General features: G+C 48.6%; 2 protein-coding genes across 14 annotated transcripts; one reads left to right on the top strand and one right to left on the bottom strand.

The window, feature by feature from the left end:
• Window positions 1–102: 102 nt before the first annotated feature.
• Window positions 103–14,050, bottom strand: PAN2 (poly(A) specific ribonuclease subunit PAN2). 11 transcript variants are annotated; one of them, XM_019952358.3, is made up of 26 exons: window positions 13,769–14,050; window positions 10,283–10,452; window positions 10,051–10,171; window positions 9,845–9,922; window positions 8,940–9,207; window positions 8,182–8,524; window positions 7,883–7,979; window positions 7,690–7,731; window positions 6,568–6,687; window positions 6,234–6,353; window positions 5,831–5,959; window positions 5,504–5,703; window positions 5,247–5,395; window positions 5,017–5,123; window positions 4,704–4,802; window positions 4,514–4,587; window positions 4,260–4,407; window positions 3,680–3,823; window positions 3,485–3,544; window positions 3,175–3,265; window positions 2,407–2,564; window positions 2,163–2,306; window positions 1,852–2,031; window positions 1,631–1,724; window positions 1,148–1,345; window positions 103–793 (listed from the first exon to the last, which is right to left on the bottom strand). In XM_019952358.3, exons 1-26 carry the CDS (start codon window positions 14,048–14,050, stop codon window positions 759–761), a joined length of 3,651 nt encoding a protein of 1,216 aa, XP_019807917.1. In that variant the 3' UTR covers window positions 103–758. The 11 variants fall into 11 exon arrangements, with proteins under 11 accessions (XP_019807917.1, XP_019807921.1, XP_019807920.1 ...); XM_019952362.3 differs by having other exon boundaries at window positions 5,259–5,395; XM_019952361.3 differs by having other exon boundaries at window positions 5,247–5,392.
• An 861-nt stretch (window positions 14,051–14,911) lies between these two features.
• Window positions 14,912–20,285, top strand: IL23A (interleukin 23 subunit alpha). Of its 3 annotated transcripts, XM_019952374.3 has the most exons (4): window positions 15,127–18,450; window positions 18,670–18,765; window positions 19,868–20,014; window positions 20,124–20,285. In XM_019952374.3, the coding sequence occupies exons 1-4, from the start codon at window positions 18,292–18,294 to the stop codon at window positions 20,283–20,285; spliced, it is 564 nt and encodes a 187-aa protein (XP_019807933.1). In that variant the 5' UTR covers window positions 15,127–18,291. The 3 variants fall into 3 exon arrangements, 1 of the variants encoding a protein (XP_019807933.1); XR_004528929.2 differs by lacking the exons at window positions 15,127–18,450; window positions 19,868–20,014; window positions 20,124–20,285 and adding an exon at window positions 14,912–15,050; XR_012324351.1 differs by lacking the exons at window positions 15,127–18,450; window positions 19,868–20,014; window positions 20,124–20,285 and adding an exon at window positions 15,004–15,118.
• Window positions 20,286–20,295: the final 10 nt, after the last annotated feature.

Here is a 20,295-nt window from a genome sequence, read left to right as displayed (position 1 = left end):
AAAGCCTTAGTTTTTTCCAGTTGTAACAGAAACACAGAGAGGAGAGCTGAAGTCAAGAGAACCCCACACGCACACATTTCTAATGAGATAGATGACACTCAATAATATTTTTGTTTTTATTTTATAAAACATGCAGTTTAAGACAAAAATTTTTAAAAAATAACAAGAAAACAAAACCTGGAACAGGAGAGTGGATGGAAGACAGATGCTTCTCAGCTGTCAACAGGAGTGAAGCCAGCAGTGAAGCTTTGTCTAGGACCCAAAGGCCCTTTCGGCAATAATAATGTTGGCAACACTGGTTTGCTTGGGACCACCAGACTCTAAATGCTGGCCCCTCCAGGCAACCCTCAAGCAGTCAGACTTAAGCTAGGTCTTGAGCTATTGTTGTATCCTGTCATTGTCCTGGACTTCAGTACTTAGCCAACTAGAAACTGAGAGTTTTGGTTCCAGGAGCTTCTTTGCCTGGGCATTAATTACCCAGGATATCTATTAAGAATATGAATTACTTTCCATCTGGGTCAATTCTAGACTCTGTTTCTGGCCCACTATTTTGCAAAGGATGAAAAAGGAATCTGGCTCCTAGACCCTTTGCAACAGTTCTGCTGCATTCCAGTTCTATTAATAGCACCATCTGTAGACCCTGAGCAAGTCCAATTCTGGAAGTAGACAGGGTATAGCCAACTTGGGAAGCCATCTCCCACTTCTAGGGCCACAGAAAACTGAAGGGAGAGGGAATTGTTCGTTGGGAGAGGGTGAGGTCAGAGCGCCAGCACTGAAGAGAAGACAGCTGCATCTGTCAGAGACAAAACAAAGAGCATTGACTCCTAAGATGAGTGGAGAAAAAGCACCTGGGGCACTTCTTATGAAGGAAAAATGCAAGAGGAAAGAGGGCGTGGACCTGCCCCAAACATTTTAGAACTTGGCAAGAAGAGGTTAGGACCAATAGAGAGTTTCAATAATAAAATCAATTTCACTGAATGTTTTGAGGATTAAGTGCTTTGTAAACTGTTAAGTGCTTTATACTACAACCTGTTGGGGCGGTACTGTTGTTAACATCATCATCATTCTTATTACGGTGGGTATAATCTTCACATATACAACCAAAACCCACCCAGTCCAGCTTCCCCTGTCCCATCCCAGGCCTTACTCTTGGGACTTGTCTGGCCCTCGGGCTCAGGCACCTTCCAGTCCATCTTTCGGCCTTTCTCGTAAAGGCCCTTGAGCACTTTGTGGAAGGACTCAGGCTCAGTGCCATTTTTGCTTAGTTCCAGATACTTTCGGTAAAGCTGAAGGGCTGTGCGGGCATCCTCAATACTGTCATGGGTCTCCCCTTGAATCTTCAAGTCTGGGGAAAGTAGAGGTGGAATAGTTTGGGGCCTAGCAAAGGGAGGTAAGGACATGTCCTCTACTCACACTCCCAACTCCCAATAAACAACAACAAAAAAACCCTGACTACCCTTAAGGGAAAGAGCCAAACATCAACCCTAGTGCACAGAAGGGATACTGAAGCTAATTAAATCCATCAGTAACTCTCACCACTAACCCAGGGTCGTAGCTACTCCCCTTGGCCTCTCACACATTTTCATGCTCTTGCTGACCACAGCAAGAGCTACAAGGCAGAGCAACTCACCCAGAAAGTACCAAGCAAGGAATCGCAGGGAAATCATTCGTTTTCGGGGCATGTGAAATAGATAAACAGTGTCAAGGACTTGGTCCTTGGGCACCTGCCAGGGATAAAAGAGTGGGAGACTGAAGGTAGGGGATCCATAATTTCCCATTTTCCAAAAGCACAATGTATACCCTGGGGGGCCCACACACAAAGAAAGACTCTTAAAAGAGCCCTGCCCGAACCATGAGGTTGATGACCCGGAAGTCCTTCTGCAGACCGTGACCCACAAACTTGACTCCAATGTCTATGAGAAAACGAAGCTTTAAGTAGGTAGACTTTAGAGTTGTAAGGTGCTTAGAGGAAATCTTGGCATCAAGGTCTCCTGGCTTTATCCCTGAGTACTGAGTCAAGTAATCCACCACCTAGGGATAGAGAAAAGGTCAAGCGACCCAGGAAACGAGGTGCACAGTTCCCCCTGCCACTCTTCCCTGGGTTCTAGGGCACTCTATATAAGCACAGGGTCTCTCTCACTTGCATCTCCACATCCTATTACCTGCTCCTGGGTAGAGATGTAGTCATCAATGAAGGGGATACCCTCATTGGGTCCCTGGCCCCTAACGCAGGTAATCCTCGCTACTGACATCTGGCTTGGCTTGATGGTAGACTTGGTGCCATCGCTGCGCAGCTCTGCTTCTTCCTATATGAGAAGAGTTCATAAGGAAATCAGAGAAATGCTTATGACTCCTAATATCCCCAGAGTTCTGTTCTAACACCCCACCCTTTTTGGTCTTGGTTACCTCATTAAGGGTGACAAACTCAGCGTCCAGGCCCACCAAGTCCCCAACCTGTGGCATCTCATTCAGCATCAGGGGAATAAAGGTCGTATGTGTCTTCCGCTGCTTCCGTGCTAATGAGGCTTCAGCCAGCAGAACACTTGCCTCGATGGGGTTCTTAACTGGAAGGGAGAATCCAGAAGACAAGATGGCTCGGGAGAGGGAAGTAACCAGGGGAGGGAAGCTGGAGTGGCTACCAGAGACCAGGTCTACACTGTTATCCCAATAATCAAAGCATGTGAGTAAAAAGATCATGTCTGATGGACAGAGGAGGTAGACAGAACAGGTCAAATCAGAAAATTATCGGGAAATATGCTAAAAAAAGCCAAAAAAGTTAACAGACAGGAAGGAGTAAGATTCTCACTTTAGACTTTACCTTAGTAAATCCAGAAAAATAAAGTTACAGAGAAACTATGGTTTAAAGGCATCAAAAAGGGACTTAATAAGGAGTTCATCACCAAAAAAAGAGATCTTCACTTGGGGATAAGAATGGTTAGTCTCAAAATCATAACCTTAGCCATTTTGATCACACTTCCCCCCCATCACCTCTTCCCTCGACACCCTCAGTATCTCCAGATTCTAAATTTAAGGCCTGATGAGCAGGAATTGCTCTACTGTCCCTGGAAATATTAACACTGGTCGCCAGTCCTAATCTTAACAAGCTATTTCCCAGATCTCTTCCTGAGACCAATCTAATTGCCCACACCCTTGGATCTACACTGTATCACTTACTGTTCAGGTTGTATTTGGAATTAAGATTCCTTTTGATGTAATAAAGGATAGCAGGCACTTTCCAATTCATGTCAAACTGCACAGCTTCATGCTATAAAAGAAAAAGCACTTAATGGCCTACATATATGCCCCTTTTCCCTTTATCCCAAGTCAGAGAGAAGACAGGACTCAGGTGCTATTTTAAGCTCTGCTTTTTATTATTGAGGCCCCATCCCTCCCTCTGAATCTGCCTGGCACTCTCTCAGGCACTGAGGATGAGGATGCTAAAAAAAGGGAGATGAAAGGGGGAACGGAATGTATTACAACTAACCTTATCAATAGGTTCAATGAGAAAGTCGTTGAAGAGATACCACTGCTGGTGGGTAACACCCTGTGGAGATACAGAGACACAGTGATGCCAAAGTGATGGCTGGAGCATTCTGGCTCAGACTTCAGATAAGGACAGACCTGGGACTCCACTGTGGCCACCACCAGGAGTGTCCCTGCCCTGTATTACCTCACTCACCTCCTTGCGCTGGTGGTAGGTCTCTCCAACTTTGATGTGAGCCACCAGGCTGCCCCCTGTGCGTGAGTCCAGGATGTGTACCACAGTAGCCATCAGGTCATACACATAGACACCATGCTCCTCCTCTGCCCTGGCTGGGCCCCACTGTGAGGGGGGTACCCAGGCTGCTAAGCTAAGTTTAAGGATGAGGAAGGAAGGGGAATGGGGATAGAGGACAGGGAGTCTGGGGTATACGGATGGGGGACGAGGGTGGGTTCTTTCCATCCTAGCCCATCTATGACTCCCAACACTGAACTGAGTCACTCTGGAAAAGCCCACAACTGGTGAATACTAGGCCTTATTCCCTTTTTTCCCCTATGCTAAATTCCACCTTCCCCTTGCCTTGCTTCTGCCCCGACCTTCTCTCTCTTTTTTTTTTTTTTTGGGCCGCGCCACGCGGCTTATGGGATTCTAGTTCCGGACCAGGGATCGAACTCGGGGCCCCAGCAGTGAAAGCGCCGAGTCCTAACGACTGGACCGCCAGGGAATTCCCGGACCTTCTCTCCCTTATTCCCCCTCCTCTTCCCAGTTTTTCAACAACCTGCATCTCATCCCCATCAGTCCAATTGCAAACATCCAGCCCTTTGTTCTTGGTCATCTTCATTCGAATGGAGAAAGGAAGCCAGACATTCTTCAACTCCTCAATGGAGGGACACATCAGCATGCCCTCTGGACTCCCTAGTTCCTTCCTATCAGGACAGGAGAATTGGAAATTTGTTCTGAGGAGATCTGACCAGTGACAAGAGAAGCCCCTGAGTAGTTCAATCCTTTGACCACTCTATAGACAATACCTACCAATCAGCCAAAGCAAACTCCTTATTCTTGGAGATTTCCCCACCATGCTTCTTTATTGCTATCTTGAAGGCAACCTGAACACAAAGGAGAAAATATCCAATTCCTCAGGAACATTAATCATATATGGAAGTCAAAAGAGGGAAGAACTAAAAAGTACTCCTAAAGTCCTGTTTCCAGACTCAGTCCTTACCTCAGCCTGCATTCTCCAGAAATCAGCTTCTTTCAAGCTGTTCACCTCACAATTGATGACAAGAATATCTGGGAGATGGCAGATGTTGCGGGTCTGAATCTGAGAGGATAAAACAAACAAGGAATGGCAGGCGGCCTACAGAGAGAGAAACCTGGACATGAACAGTTAAGCCTGGATCTGCATCCTCCAGTTGGAGTTCTTCCCACTCCCTATAGATCGCTGGATGGTGGTGCTGACCCAGCCAGTCCCAGATGAGACCATGGCCGAGTCCCCAACATGGCAGGACTCTAGTCCAGTGCAACAGCCCACTCACCGTGGGCTGGTACTTTTCACAGTTGTCACACCAGGCCTGTGTATTCTGCTCCAGGCAGATGCTTCGCTTCAGCACCTGAGCAAAGTCACAGTTCTTCCCGGTTTTATCTGAGGGGAAACTGGATGCTTCATTCCAGGTCCTCCCTGTACCCACTGTTAGCCCCCCAACACCCTCTCCTTGATGTTACAGGACATCTGGGGGAGCCTCCCCAACCCAGCTGCAGGGTATACCAGTGTTGCTACCCTCAGGGTAGGAGAGCGTGAAGAGCAGGGTGGATGAGGCTCGCACGGTCTCACTGCCACAGCGGCAGAGGCTGCAGTTTTCCATCTCACAGCTGAACAGCTGCCCAATGACAGAGTCTCCCGACGAGCAAAAGCTGCTAAGAATGGGGAGGGCAATATATGCACACTGAGGGAGTTAGGAGACCCTTTAAGTCACAGTGGGGCTTATCATGGGGGCTTTAACTATTCCTGTCCCAATTCCATACCTGCCTCCAGCACCTCGATAAGCCTGGGGTACTTCCAGCTCCTGCAAATCTTGATGCAGTTGAGTGAGAATGAAGCGATTCCACCTCTGAATGAGCCTGGCCAGATTGCCCTTGCCTGAAGCCTCATCCGAGTCAGCCAAAATCAGACCAAGGGCCGAGGCCTCAGGAATGGTGCGGAACGCCCGAAGAAAATTACTGCCCTGGAATCCAGGAAGTGTGTTGGTGGAAAAGGGTTATTTTCATTTTTGTGGCCATCTGCAGAGTGATGACCCTGCCTACTGTCCACCTCCCTTCCCCTTTTATTGTCCCAGGTCTCCAGGCACTGACCTGACAAGGGTCACCTCGGGAGAGGTCCAACATGTGGAAGAGGAAGCCCAGCTCACACGCTAGGCAGAACTCCTTCTGGCAAAGGTGGTTCTGGATTAGACAGCGAACAGGCTCCAGGAAATAGAGCACCTGGAGGGAAGAGCAGGAGATATGATGCAGACAACTGGTACAGGGAGGAAGAGAAATCGGAAGGTTAAGAGATGGTGGAGAATACAGAGCTGGAGTCCACTGAAGAAGCAGAGCTCACAGAGGAGACCTGAAGGCTGAGGGCCAGGAAAGAATGGTAGAGGAGGTCTAAGTGGACTTGGCTGGGGAGACCTGGAAAAAGACGAGGGGTTGGGGGGCCCACAGAGAAAAACAAAAGCAGTAGCCATGTTCAAATCGCAGGAACACCCAGCCTTACCTGGATCATGCAGTTACAGTAGGCATTGGGGATGTGGGGCTCTAATCCAGCAAACAGCGTCTTATTGTAGTGTTTGAAGTCAAAGTCCTCCAGCCCTAGCTTGGAGTATTTGATGGTCACCTGAAGCAGAAACAGTCTGAGCAAGAGGAAGACACCCTCAGAATCCCCTAAATCTTTGCAGTAGCCATAACCTTCCCCCAAACCTCCCTCCTGAGTCCAGAGTGATAGGTGAAGGCTTCCTGAATGAGCCCTTCAATTCTTTCTCATGTGACCCCCTTCCCCGGGAACCTTTCCCCACATCCCAGAAGGCCCATTCCTTGGTATCCCCCAGCACCTTGCGGTATTTCTTAGAGACCATGTGGCGATGTGGCTCCTCTTCCCGCCCTATTGGTGACTCAGTGACCTGGCTGAAGCTGTCAAATTCACTGTCAGACTCCTTGAGTCGGTAAGGAATCTAGGGTTTTTAAAAAGAGGTAGCCTCGTTGGATGTGTATAATCGTCTTTGGTTTCCCCCTACCTTTATTCCAACACTGAAGCTATCATCACCAAGTCCTGAACCTTCTAATTTCATGGGATTTTCAGCATCCACTGCTTCCTTTTCATTCCCACTGCCACCACCCTACCTCATCACAGCTGGACAATGCCGATGGCTTCCACACTGGGCTCCCCCACGTGCACTCTGTCCAGCATGCCGCCACCAGACTACCCCACCCAGAATGGCCCTTTCGGTGCATCACTTCTGCTATACACTGGTATGCAAGGCTTCACAACTGGCCCCTTTCCAAACTTCATCTCTCACTGTTTCCCAATACTAACAGCCACTCCAGCATAATCCCTGTCAGGCCTTCTGAGACTTCAGAAACACTGTTTTCTCATCTTGAAAGCCTCCCCTGTTACCATCTACTTGCCCGTCTTTCACCTTTCCAGCTCAACATCCACCTCTTTTAGTACTGCCCTCCCTGACCACTCTAGCCCAGAGTACAGTTTTCCCTCTAAACAGCTCTCACACTGAATGCTTCTAACATTCCTTTAGCATTTAATGATAGAACATAAATAATTTCTGCTATGCACAGGTCTTACCTTCACCAACCGAACACTAAACTTCTTAAGAGCAAGGGACCCTATCTTTTATGTCTCTGAACCCTAACACCTAGTATAGTACCTTCAATTCAGCAGGCTTCAAAAAACCTTTACTGACTGACTAAAAGCAAATAGTAATGAGAAGGGACTTCACTGGTGGCACAGTGGTTAAGAATCCGCCTGCCAATGCAGGGGACACGGGTTCGAGCCCTGGTCCGGAAAGATCCCACATGCCGCGGAGCAACTAAGCCCGTGTGCCACAACTACTGAGCCTGCGCTCTAGAGCCCGTGAGCCACAACTATTGAGCCCACGTGCCACAACTACTGAAGCCTGCACTCCGCAACAAGAAGCCACCGCAATGAGACGCCCACGCACCGCAACAAAGAGTAGCCCCTGCTCGCTGCAACTAGAGGAAGCCTGCACACAGCAACGAAGACCCAACGCAGCCAAAAATAAAGAAAGAAAGAAAATTTATTTTAAAAAAATTAATGAGAACTACCAAAGGAAAAAGACAGGAGAAACACCAATGGCCTGGGGTGGGGGCTGACCCTCTCCTCTCTGAACATACCTGATTGCGCAGCCTGGTGCGGGGGTTGGGTGCATAGCCAATGAAGCCCACCTTCTTCATGGTGCGCAGAATCTCTGCATCCACAGGGGGTGCTCGCCTATAATGCAGCATAGTTCTAGGGCTTGAAGGTTGTGGTGTCTGCCCATTCAGCCCCAATCCCCAAGGGACCAGAAAAAAAAGAAAATACTGAGAGTAGACAAAAATCAGGAAAGTAGTAGAATAATAACATGGCTTGCAGAGAATCCTGGTATCTTGGCCCTTTCCCCCTCCCTCCTTTTGGCCCAGAGGTGAGGTACAACCTGGGAGCTGGAGCGGAGTTGGCAGCAGGCCAATCAGAGAGAAGCGTGTCAGTGGTGAGCGGGACAGGGATGAGGGAAAGAGGCAGCAGGTCCTGGCTCCAGTCCAGAGGAGGCAGTGAGTCCACGAGACAAGGCAAAGCAAACTCGGTCTCACGGGAGTAGGGGTTGAAGGAAGGCTCAGGGGAATCAGTCCAGAGATGCACACAGCCCTCAGAATCCCCAAAGGCGAGGGCCTGCTTGCTGGCTGACACGTCAAACGTCATTAGCAGAGGCCCCACAGGATTCACGTGAAAGATGTCTGCTGGATTGGCCAGCCCTGTGGGCTCACAAAACTGGCACTGCCCTAGGAGGGAGAAGGAAGCCCACTGAGCCCTGGAAGATGAAAGGGAGCCATCCTTTTATGCCCTTCCTACCCTCTTCCCCTGGTATCAAGCAACGATGGGCCCCAAATCCGTTCCTAGAGATAAGAGAAAGTACCATCTGATGCCTTCCCATAAACCACAGGGAGGTTTGCTACCCAGCAAAGGACAGTTCTAAAGTTGTTTTGCCTGCTCTACCTATATTTTTTGTATATGTGTTCTTCACACTCGGAGAAAATAAAACCTCTAATCTCTTACCAAACCTAAGTGAGACCCTGAGATCCCTCAGAAAGGTTACTTTTTCCCCAACAAAGAAATTCCAGGGAGCACACTTCTTCTCGTGCCTAGTTCCCCTTCACTCATTAACTCCTCCTACCCCATCCTACATCCCCTTCATACCTGACTGGGAGATGATAGCAAGACGAGAAGTATATGTAGGGATGAAGCGTAAGAAGGCAGGATCCACATGAACTTGAAGTGGTGTGATGGCACGCATCATGCGTAGATCATACACCTTAAGGAAACGGTCACAGGCCAGGCCGGTGAGGCGGCTGGAGAAACCACAAGTGGCTAGCAAGTTGCCGTGCACATCAAAATCCGACAGACTCCCTGAGAAGGCATCAAACTCATGCTCCACCTTAAAAGTACGGAGGTCTCGCAGGGAAACCTGAAGAAGAGAGAACTTGGTTATCTGTCAACGCTGCTATCAGGAAGAGGACCTGCCACCTACCCAACCTTGTGAGGCCCCTACCCAAAGAACTACGGCTCTGGGCTTCCCTGGTGGCGCAGTGGTCGAGAGTCCGCCCGCCGATGCAGGGGACGCAGGTTCGTGCCCCGGTCCGGGAAGATCCCACATGCTGCGGAGCGGCTGGGCCCGTGGGCCATGGCCGCTGAGCCTGTGCATCCGGAGCCTGTGCTCCGCAACAGGAGAGGTCACAGCAGGGAGAGGCCCGCGTACCGCAAAAAAAAACAACAAAAAATACAAAACCAAACCAAAACAAAAAAAACTACGGCTCTAGGATACAGGCAATTAAAGCATTAAAAAAAGCAAAAACAGACGCCAAGAGCCAGATGGGACCCCAAAGAGAGCTCTTGTTTACCCCTTTGCCTCTGAGATACCCATTTACAATAGAAAACATCAGGCTGAAAGATAATCTCATAGTATAACATGGCTAAGTAGGAACTCAATCCACTCCTCCCACCCTCCAACTACAGTCCCAGAAATGAGGAAAAGGCAGAGCCCAATCACATATCTGGTGAAACAGGCCCCATGGTGGGAGGAAAAGTGGAACGTAGTCAGTCACCCTGCCAGATGTGTGGCCACAGAAGAAGAAGCGATTCGTCTGTCTCATGATAGTGACTCCAGGTGTCTCAACTGCATACTGTGGAGGGAAGCGGGAGAAACCAGTGAGCATGATTCTTCCCACAGACCAAAGAAACAGAAAGGTCGCACACATCACAGGCATTTCCAGCTTATACTTCCCCCAATAACCTCAGGCCCTGCTTGTACCTTCTGAGTCTCCTGGACAGTGTTAAGGTCAATCTCCAATATGTGGTTCTGCAGCCCACCAACGAGCAGAGTGCTGCTGTCAGTCAGCAGCAGACTGTGCATATCTTCACTCTCATCCAGCCTGTGAGAGAGGAAAAGCTAAGGTGCCGGGGTCTCAAAAGTTTCCCATTCTCTAGACTTCCCACTCTGTGAGGGACCCTCTTTCCCAGTCCAGAGGTGAGAAACTACTTACAGGTAATCAAATATAATAAGGCCTCCACGGGCCATATACTTCAGGTTGTTCTTGGTAAGAAAAAGGATGCCATTCTCCAGGCTTTGGATCTGCCGAATGTCATCACTGCCATTGACCTGAAATGATGAGTAGCGTTCCAAAGCTGGGCCGAAAAATGACGTGGCATGGCCCTGTAGTGGACAAAAAGATGAGAGACATCCTGAGTGGAGGGGCAAGGCCATCCCAGATACAAATCAGAGACTGGACATTGCTCAGTTTTTCTCCACTCTTGCCTGGCCTTTCTGGCTAGCAGTGACTAAGGAATAAGGCTGAGCACCAATCTTAGTGATAAAATCACTGATAATACTATCTTATGTTTGTTTAATGCTTTACAAAGTAGTTCTATAAACTCTACCTCATTTTATCCTCACAATGTCCTTGCTGAATAGGTAATGGCTCAGTTGGTTAGAACAGTGCTCAGAAGGTCAGGGATGTGGGTCCAATCCTCCAATGGCCAGCTGGCTTTCTTATGTTCCACAGTCTTTTTTTTTTGTTTAATAAATTTATTTATTTAATTTTTGCCTGCTTTGGGTCTTCGTTGATGTGCGCGGGCTTTCTCTAGTTGTGGTGAACGGGGGCTACTCTTCATTGTGGAGCATGGGCTTCTCACTGTGGTGGCTTCTCTTGTTGCGGAGCATGGGATCGAGGCTCACGAACTTCAGTAGTTGCAGCATGCAGGCTCAGTAGTTGTGGCTCGTGGGCTCTAGAGCACAGGCTCAGTAGTTGTGGCGCACGGGCTTAGTTGCTCCGCAGCATGTGGGATCCTCCCGGACTAGGGCTCGAACCCGTGTCCCCTGCATTGGCAGGCGGATTCTTAACCACTGCGCCACCAGGGAAGTCCCCACAGTCAAGTCATAATCTCTACCAGCCAACTGGGAAATGTGTACTGTGGGTCACAGGCTGGAATAGAGAGAATGTGAAACTCATGCCATCCTTGGCTCCTATGACATCATCCACTCCTGGTTTCTCTCCTGACTCTTAGTTCACTATCTTCTCCTTACGTGCAACCCTTATGACCACTCTTGAAACATGGCTATTCCCAGCCCCCTATCTTCTCACTCTACTTTTCTTCCTAGATAATCTCACCTACTCTTAAGGTTTTAACCATTCATCTTAAAGTTGATGAATCCTACTTTTCTCCTCTAGCCCAGACCACTGCCTCAAGCTTCAGACTCATACATCCAAATACCTACTATATGTCTCTCTTTAGATATCCCATGAGAACCTCAAACTTGTTACATCCTAAATCAAATTCACCATCTTGGGCTTCCCTGGTGGGGCAGTGGTTAAGAATCCACCTGCCAATGCAGGGGACATCGGTTCGAGCCCTGGTCCGGGAAGATCGCACATGCCGCAGGGCAACTAAGCCCGTGTGACACAACTACTGAGCCTGCGGTCTAGAGCCCACGAGTGTTGCAACTACTGAAGCCTGTGAGCCTAGAGCCCGTGCTCCGCAACAAGAGAAGCCACAGCAGTGAGAAGCCCGCACACCACAACGAAGAGTAGCCCCCGCTGGCAACAACTAGAGAAAGCCCGCACGCAGCAACGGAGACCCAACGCAGCCAAAAATAAATTAAAAAAAAAATTCACCATCTTTACTCCATTTCAATTCCTCTTAACTGTATTCCCTATGGTACCATGATCTACTCAGTGGAGTAAGTCACTGGTAGTTGACTTAAATCTTATTTATTTTACTTCCTAAATATTTCTCAAATCTGTTCTCATGGATAAATCTCTACAGGGCTTCATTCAGGCCTTCAATGTATTTTATGTGAACTACTACAACATACTGCACACTGAGTCCTGCCCCATTCCCCTTAAATCAAACTCTATTCTGCTACCTCAGCACTCCACCTAAGATGCAAACCGGACCTTGTCTTTCTGGATAAAAACCTTCAGTGGACTGAAGAATCAGTTCAACTCTTTTAGCATAGCATATGAGGTTTTTTAGAATGTTCTCCCCCCGATATCTGCATGGCTCCCTCCCTCCCTTCTAGGGAGATTAGAATGGACATCCTGGCCTGCATCCAGGTCTCTACTCAAATGTGACTTTATCAGAGAGCCCTTCCCTTGACCAACTATGTAAAATAGCAACACCTCCCACCCTTCAATACCTCAACTCCCTTATTCCACTGTATTTTTCTTAAGGATTCTAAGCAACACCTGATATGTCATAAATATATTTGTGTTGCCTTTTAAAATGCTTATTCCAAACTTAGACCCCAGAGCAAGGTCTGGCACCTTAAAGGTGCTCAAAACACACTGGCTGAAGAAATGTCTAACTCTTCAGCTTCATCGTCTAGTCCAGTAAACCCTACTTGCTTACAGTTCCTGTGCTCCGCAATCATCATGCTATATAATATCTTGGGAATCACTGTTTACCCTGTTGCTTTTGCCAAGATAGCATTTCCTCCTCTTCTTCACCTGACTCCTACTCATCCTTCAAGACTCAACGCAGGTGTCACTTCCTTCTGGAGATCCTCTAATCCTCTTCTATGCTCACCAACACTCAGTACGTATTTTCACACTGGCATTTATTAGTTTATATCCTAAATTCATAATTATTAAGTGAAACATTTTAGTTTCTTTTAAAGTGCCATAAAATTATCTGTTCATATGTTTTTTTGTTTTCCTTGTCCTGTGAACTCCTTGAGGGCAAGGATTATATTTTATTCAGCTTTATTCCCTGGGCCTAGCCTGTCAGTAGACACTGCCTACTGAATTGAGTATATTACCCAAAAAACCACTCATTCCAATGGAAAAACAATTCCCGCCCTATGGAAGGTAAATTAGTAAACCAAGGATACCATGTTATTTCTTACAAAATCTTTGGGCTCCCTAGCATATTGGCAATATTGATACAGTTTAAGAAATTAACAATGATAACTGCTCTCAGAGAGATTATAATCAGCCAAAGACAAAATGATTCCATGTAACACATGCAGAAACATGCACTAAACATTCTACAATTAGGGAATTCCCTGGTGGTCCAGTGGGTAGGACTTGGCGCTTTCACTGCCAGGGCCCGGGTTTGATCCCTGGTTGGGGGTACTAAGATCCCACAAGCCACGCGGCACGGCCAGAAAAGAAAATATTCTATAATTATAAAAATGGAAAACAGAGGAGGAGCATTAGAGACTATATTTAGATGGCTATAGGCTAACTGATGTGTACAGTTATTAAGATTAATCAAAGCATGGAATAGGCAAATTGTGGTAGAACTGGGATGCCTTCTGAAAAAGAACACCTATGTAAAGCATCTCTGGATCCTATGACTCCCTCTTTCTCCCTCCACTCCCCTCCTCTTGGCTTGACTTGGAGACCCAGCTAACTTTCATCACCTCAACTCAGTTCTGGCTCCCTGCAAAGCATCTGTTCTTGGGTTAAAACCAGATAAAAGACCTCCAACATCTCCGTCCAGCCATTACAAAGGAGTACAGTTCTTACCCCATGGCTTCCCACCCACAGCATCTCCTCGTGCAAGTCAAAGTGGGAGACGGAGACAGGCACACCCACTTCAGCCACCACACTGTGCAACTCAGAGTAGACACCTTCCATTATGTGCACTGACTCCTGGACAGGAAGAGCCTCTAAGGCCACTCCCTCCGGGTCCAGCTCCACATTCTGTAGCAGACTGGGGTTCAGGTGGGCATCCAGGACAGGATCCAGGGTAGAATGCATGGCTGGAGCATACTCTGCTAGTCCAGGGTCCAGAACCTCGAAGTTCATGATGATGATGATGATGATGATGATGATGGCAGCAGATTAGACCCGTGTCACACCCTCCCTTGCCACAGCCCCTTTGGATGCCTGACCCAGCCTTCAGCAGGATGACACCAGTGGACCTAGAATGGACATCCTGACCTGCAAAGGGAAAGAGATAGCTGAGTCAGGAGTAGGCCCAGGTACTTGTATTTAGGGTGTTCCAAGTTTTACCGGCAGGGAGGAGATGATGCAGGCAGAAAATGTGAGAATGCTAGGCACGGGACGAACAAGCAGGAAGGGAATGGGCATTGGGATAGAGGTGGGAGAAGTGCTGTCCCTTCCTCTTCTCCTCTAGGCACTCTGTACTCCCCACCACCCCACTAACTTAATCCCTGACTTCCCTTTCACCTCTCTTCAGGCCTGCTCACTTGCCTGGTTCATCTCTGAACCATCAGTAGTAAGAGCAGCAACTGCGGGGGTAGGGGTTAGGTAGAGGGAGCTAACGTGCTTGTTTCCCAGAATTAGGGGTGGGGGTAGGTGGTTGAGAGGGGAGACCAAGAGAAGTCAATTTCCCAGAATCCTCTGCAATGTTACCCAGGATTCTCTAGGGGAAAATAAGAATGGCCAGTTACCCACAGTTGGGGCGGGGGTAGGGGTACGTGATGGAAATAGCTAGTTACCCAGAATTCTCTGGGGGAACCAGAAAAATCAATTACCCATAATTCTCCCCCGGCGGCGGGGAGGGGAGGGATTAGGGAAGGGGTCAGATGTGTTCCCGGGATGCTTACGGGGATTGGATCATTACCAAGATTTCTCCATGGCGGATATTTTGGAGCGCGTGGAATTAAAACGAGTACGGGGGAGAACAAGCGCCGTCAGCTCCGCGGGAAATTCCAGTTTCCCCAATTCTCCCCCGCGCCTCTGGTTCAACCAAACTCCACGACAGAAAAGACGGCGCACTCCTAGTCGTCGCTTCCAATCAGGAAGGGCTAGGGGCTCACCTCAGCCAATCGGAAGGAGCCAGGTACAGCCGGCCCCGCGAGAAGACGTGTGACACGGGAGCTGGGCAAAAGCAAGAGCTACGGGGCGCGGGTAGGGACAAATGTAGTCAGACCTTGTCCCTGTTTGTTGCGTTAGAAAGTAACCTCTTCTCTTTTAAGCCTTCTTTAAACAAAATTAGAGAGCCCCAGGCTTGCAGATCGAACTTTCATGCTCCCTATAGCTTTAGAAACTAGAATAAGGGGCGCCCAAGGCAAAGCATTGGGAATCGATTGCTGGGTATTCCCAGTATGGCCCAGTCCACCCCCTCTTCCTGTGGTGCTCTTGTGAGCACTCCGCCACCTCCGACCCTGTAACCCCCGAAACTCGCTGGCATTTCCTATCATTTCCAGGCATGGGAGAGAAAAAAGGAAGCGGGAGGCAGCCTCCTAACACGGCCCAAGTAGCTGTATCTTCTATGATTCTAAAGGCAACCGTCTGAAACTCCCATCTGTGATTGTTCCCTCCCCAGAGGCGCCGGTAATATTTCCAGGGAACAGGACTCCTCAGCTATCAAATTCCCCTAGCTCGTGGACATTATTCCTCAGAGGGACAGGGCATAGCAAATTGAGACATTTGCCTTCCCCAAACTCTTACAGATTTAGCGTCAGCACTTAGGGATTCTTGGGGTCCAACTCTGAGCTTGAACTGCTTTGGAATAGATCCAGGTTGTTTGATGTCTGTGGGGTATTTTAGCTCAGTTTCTAAAGGCCACATAGAGGGCCTCTGGTGGAAGGAATTCCTCATAGAGGATACAGTTTTAAAGCATTTCTCTCTCTCAATAAAGACTGGTAAATAGACCTTCATAAAAGAACCCAAGAATTTAGTTTTCCAGGACTCAGACGGGTTCTAGACTTGTCAGAGGTCATTGATGGAGAGAAAAACACCTTAACTCAGAGGGTCTCTCAAACTGATCTGACTTCAGAGGTCCCTAGATTTAAAATCTTGTAAAAAGATGGGTGCTGAGAGACAGGGACAGTACCTACCCTTGAGAAATTTCTATATTGAGGTCTCTAAGAAAGGCTCAACAGTGAGAATTAAAGGGCCTGAGATGCCAGATATACCTGGGCTAAATGAGCTACTTTATTTATATGCTTAGTGTTGCCTCAGTGTCCAATATAATGGAATGACTGAGAATGCAGGATCTGGAGTCTGCACTGTAATTCTGGCCACTTAATAGTGATCTTAGGCAAATTACTTATCTCTGCACCTCAGTTTCCTCATCTGTAATATGGTGATAACGATAGTACCTATCTGATTGTGTTGTTGTGAGAATTAAATGGGTTAATATATGAAAAGTGCGTAAACTAAGTACTTGGCGTAAAGTGAGAGTTGGATATAAGCCATCATTACTAACCACCTCGGGAAACTTCAACTGGATTTGGCGTCTGGGCATCCAACTGGAAAGGCCTGTTTGTCAGTATAATTTGCATTAACGGTTGAGGTCCTGCTGACGTCAAGGTCTCCTTGCAGCTCCAGGTCAGACCTAGTCCTGGAAGTAGTTCCTGTCACACAACAGTCCCACAATCGCCCCACCAACCTTGCTTCCTACCCAACTCCCGAAGCACCAGGAAGTGAAACAAAGCCCCATGCCTCCAACTCACCCTTGTCCCTCTCATCCCATCCCCCAGCGTTCCACTTCCTCCTCCTGCTTTTCACCTTCCATCTCCCATCCTAAAGGGCTCCCAGAATGGGAACCAGAGGCAGGAAAAGCATGGGAGACATTATACAAAAGTGAGGTGAGCTCCCCTACCCCCACCCCCACCCCCAATTTCCTTATTTCATTTGTATTCACCAGTGTAACGAGAGGCAAACCATTTCTCACTCAAACTGAGGTAACCTCTCTGATGCTGCAAATGTTTTATCCAAAGGGTGGATTTACTGCAGAGTCATATTCGAATCAGAGGTTTCATTGGGCAGTTTTGAATAGTCCTATGAGAAGGGAGACCTCTATCGAGGGTGTTTCTCAGAGAAAAAGGGTCAACCTCTTGGAAAGCCTTTGGGAGCCGTCTGTGTGGTCATCCATGGCCTCATTCTGACGTCCAGATTGTCCTGGGACCCTCCAGTGGGGTTGGGGCAGTCCCAGATTTGGACCACCTTCCACTCCCACGCCCAACTTCACAGTCTCAGCTGTTTCACTGAATGTTGCATCAGGGATGGTGATGAAATCAGTGTCAGCGGATTTTACCCATGGATGCAACAGGCTGAAGGACCAGCCAGGGTCATTGACACTGTGCACCTTCAACTACCCAGAACCCTGGACTTTCTAGCCACGGTGAAGGGCTGGGTGCTGGAATATCTCAGTTGGATGTCTAGCCCTTGCTTACACTGGTGTCCCCCACCCCCAAATCACCTGAATCCCACAGAGCCCAAGAAACTTAGGCCACTAAGGTTGAGGAATCAGATGGTTCTTAGCAACAGCTCTTTCCTTCCAACAGCCCTCCTAGCCTCCAGAGTGAGGCCTGAAGTGAGGGAGCAATAATACCTTATACCGAACTTATGTGGTTTCCCAGTTCACAAAGTGCCTTCATGTCCATTGTCTCCCAGTGAAAATAACACCGTTCTCAACAGAGACTAAGAAGCCCCCTTATTCTTAGATTGAGGACATCAGGTGGGAACCAAACTTCATTCCAAACTGAGCTTGCCATCCTATTGGGAGATAAATGAATGCTTCTGTTTTGATTTTTACTCAGGCAGGCAGGGGTGAGGAAATTAGGTTTGAAGGGAGGGAAGATATAGCTTAGAGAGGCAAAAAGATGAGGGAAAGGTTAAGCAGGAAGGAACTTGAGACTAGATTCATTTAAATATTCGTTACTCCCACCCCACCCACTTCTACAGCCTCTTTGATTCCTGGAGAGCATTACACGTTAAGTCCCATCACAGGCCTCCAGTCACGGCAACCACACGACTCATTTCCCCTGGAACTGAGGCTACTTACCTGGGCTCCCCACGGAGGGAGATGATGCAGGGAGGGGAATCCCACCTGCTGTGAGTCACCTGCTAGTATAAAGGGCGGGTCTTACAATGCAGGGAACTTAAAAAGAGACTCAGAGACAAGGGGAGAAAATCTACAGAAAGCAGCTCAGAAACTTGGTGGACGACAGAGGGAACCAAACCAGAGACGCACAGAACAAAGAGAATCAGGCTCAGAGCAAGGGGAAGTGGACAGAGATTCCACAGGGACTGCAAGGCACAGAGCCAGCCAGATCTGAGAAGCAGGCAACGAGATGCTGGGGAGCAGAGCTGTGCTGCTGCTGCTGCTGCCCTGGATTGCTCGGGGCCGGGCTGCGCCTGAGGGCAGCAGCCCTGCTTGGGTTCGGGGCCAGCAGCTCTCACAGCAGCTCTGCATGCTGGCCTGGAGTGCACATCAACCAATGGGACATGTGGTGAGTGGCAGCCTCTGGGACCAAACAGGAGCCTATCCAAGCCCTCCAAGGCTGCAGTGGAAGACTCTGTGGCCTAGGGTGGAAACTGGAGGGTTGAAAGCCATCAGAGGGTAAGAGAGGACAGGGGAGTGGGGTTCCAGGGAGAGTCACAGCCTGAGGATCCAGGTGGGGTTTGAAAGTACTTCTTTCTTTACTCTTCCCACCCCTCCTCCATTCCAGGATCTACCAAGAGAAGATGATGAGACTACAAATCATGTCCCCCATATCCAGTGTGAGGATGGCTGTGATCCACAAGGACTCAGGGACAACAGTCAGGTACTAAGATGAGGCTGGGCTGCAAGGAAGAGGGGACTGGGGACAGAGCTGGACACCATGGTGAATTAGTAAAAGTTGTATCTGTCCTTGTCCATTCAGCCTGCTATAACAACAAACCATAGACTCAGTGGTTTATAAACAACAGACATTTATTTTTTATTTTAAAAAATAAATTTATTTTTAAATTTTTTATTTATTTTTGGCTGCGTTGGGTCTTTGTGGCTGCGTGTGGGCTTTCTCTAGTTGCGGTGAGCGGGGGCTACTCTTCGTTGCAGTGTGTGGGCTCTATTGCAGTGGCTTCTCTTGCTGCGGAGTATGGGCTCTAGGTGCGTGGGCTTCAGTAGTCGTGGCACATGGGCTTAGCTGCTCCGTGGCACGTGGCATCTTCCTGGACCAGGGCTTGAACCCGTGTCCCCTGCTATTGGCAGGCGGATTCTTAACCACTGTGCCACCAAGGAAGCCCACCACAGACATTTATTTCTCACAGTTCTGGAGGCTGCAAGTCCGAGATTAAGGTGCCAGCATGGTTGAGTGAGGGCCCTCTTCAGGTTGCAGACTTCTTGTCTCCTCACATTGTGGAAGTGATTAGGGAGTTCTGTGGGTCTCCTTTATAAGAGCAATAATCCCATTCTTGAGGGCTCCATCCTCATGACCTAATAACCCCCCAAGGGTCCCACTTCCTAATACAGTTACACGGGGATCAGGATATCAAAATATGAATTTTCTGGGGACACAAACATTCATATCACAGCCGTTTCTAAGAATGGCAAATATCAGATGGGTCTTTGGTGAAGTAATTAGAAAGTATCTTTTTTCTTTTCCTTTCTCTTTTCTTTCCTTCCTTCCTTCTTCTCACTCTTTGCTTTCCCCTCCTTTTTTTCTCTTTCTTTCCTTCCTTCCTTTTTTCTTTTTCTTTCTTCCTCTCCCTCTCTTTTTTGTTTTTGGTGTTCTTTTTGGCTGCGCTGAGTGACATGCGGGATCTTAGTTCCCCAACCCGGGATCAAACCCATGCCCCCTACGGTGGAAGCACGGAGTCTTAACCACTGGACCACCAGGGAAGTCCCTGTATCTGTTTTCTTTCACTGCTTTCTTTTCTCCCCAGTCCTGCTTGCAAAGGATCCACCAAGGCTTGGTTTTTTACGAGAAGCTGCTGGGCTCAGATATTTTCACAGGGGAGCCTTCTCTACTCCCCGATGGCCCTGTGGGCCAGCTTCATGCCTCCCTACTGGGCCTCAGGGAACTCTTGCAGGTATGAACTAGGGGCCTGGAGAAGTGGGGCTTGCAGGTGTCAGAGACAGGGCCTGGCGGGGGAGTGAAGGATCTAGAGTCCTCTCTGATTGTGTCCTGTGTCCTTTCAGCCCGAGGGTCACCACTGGGAGATTGAGCAGACTCCAAGCCCCAGTCCCAGCCAGCCGTGGCAGCGCCTCCTTCTCCGCCTCAAGATCCTTCGCAGCCTCCAGGCCTTTGTGGCTGTAGCTGCCAGGGTCTTTGCCCATGGAGCAGCAACTCTGAGCCCCTAAGCCAGCAGCT

Source organism: Tursiops truncatus, chromosome 11 (genome assembly GCF_011762595.2).
Source record: "Tursiops truncatus isolate mTurTru1 chromosome 11, mTurTru1.mat.Y, whole genome shotgun sequence".
Taxonomy (NCBI): Eukaryota; Metazoa; Chordata; class Mammalia; order Artiodactyla; family Delphinidae; genus Tursiops; species Tursiops truncatus.
This window is presented reverse-complemented; position numbering and strand designations above follow the sequence as displayed.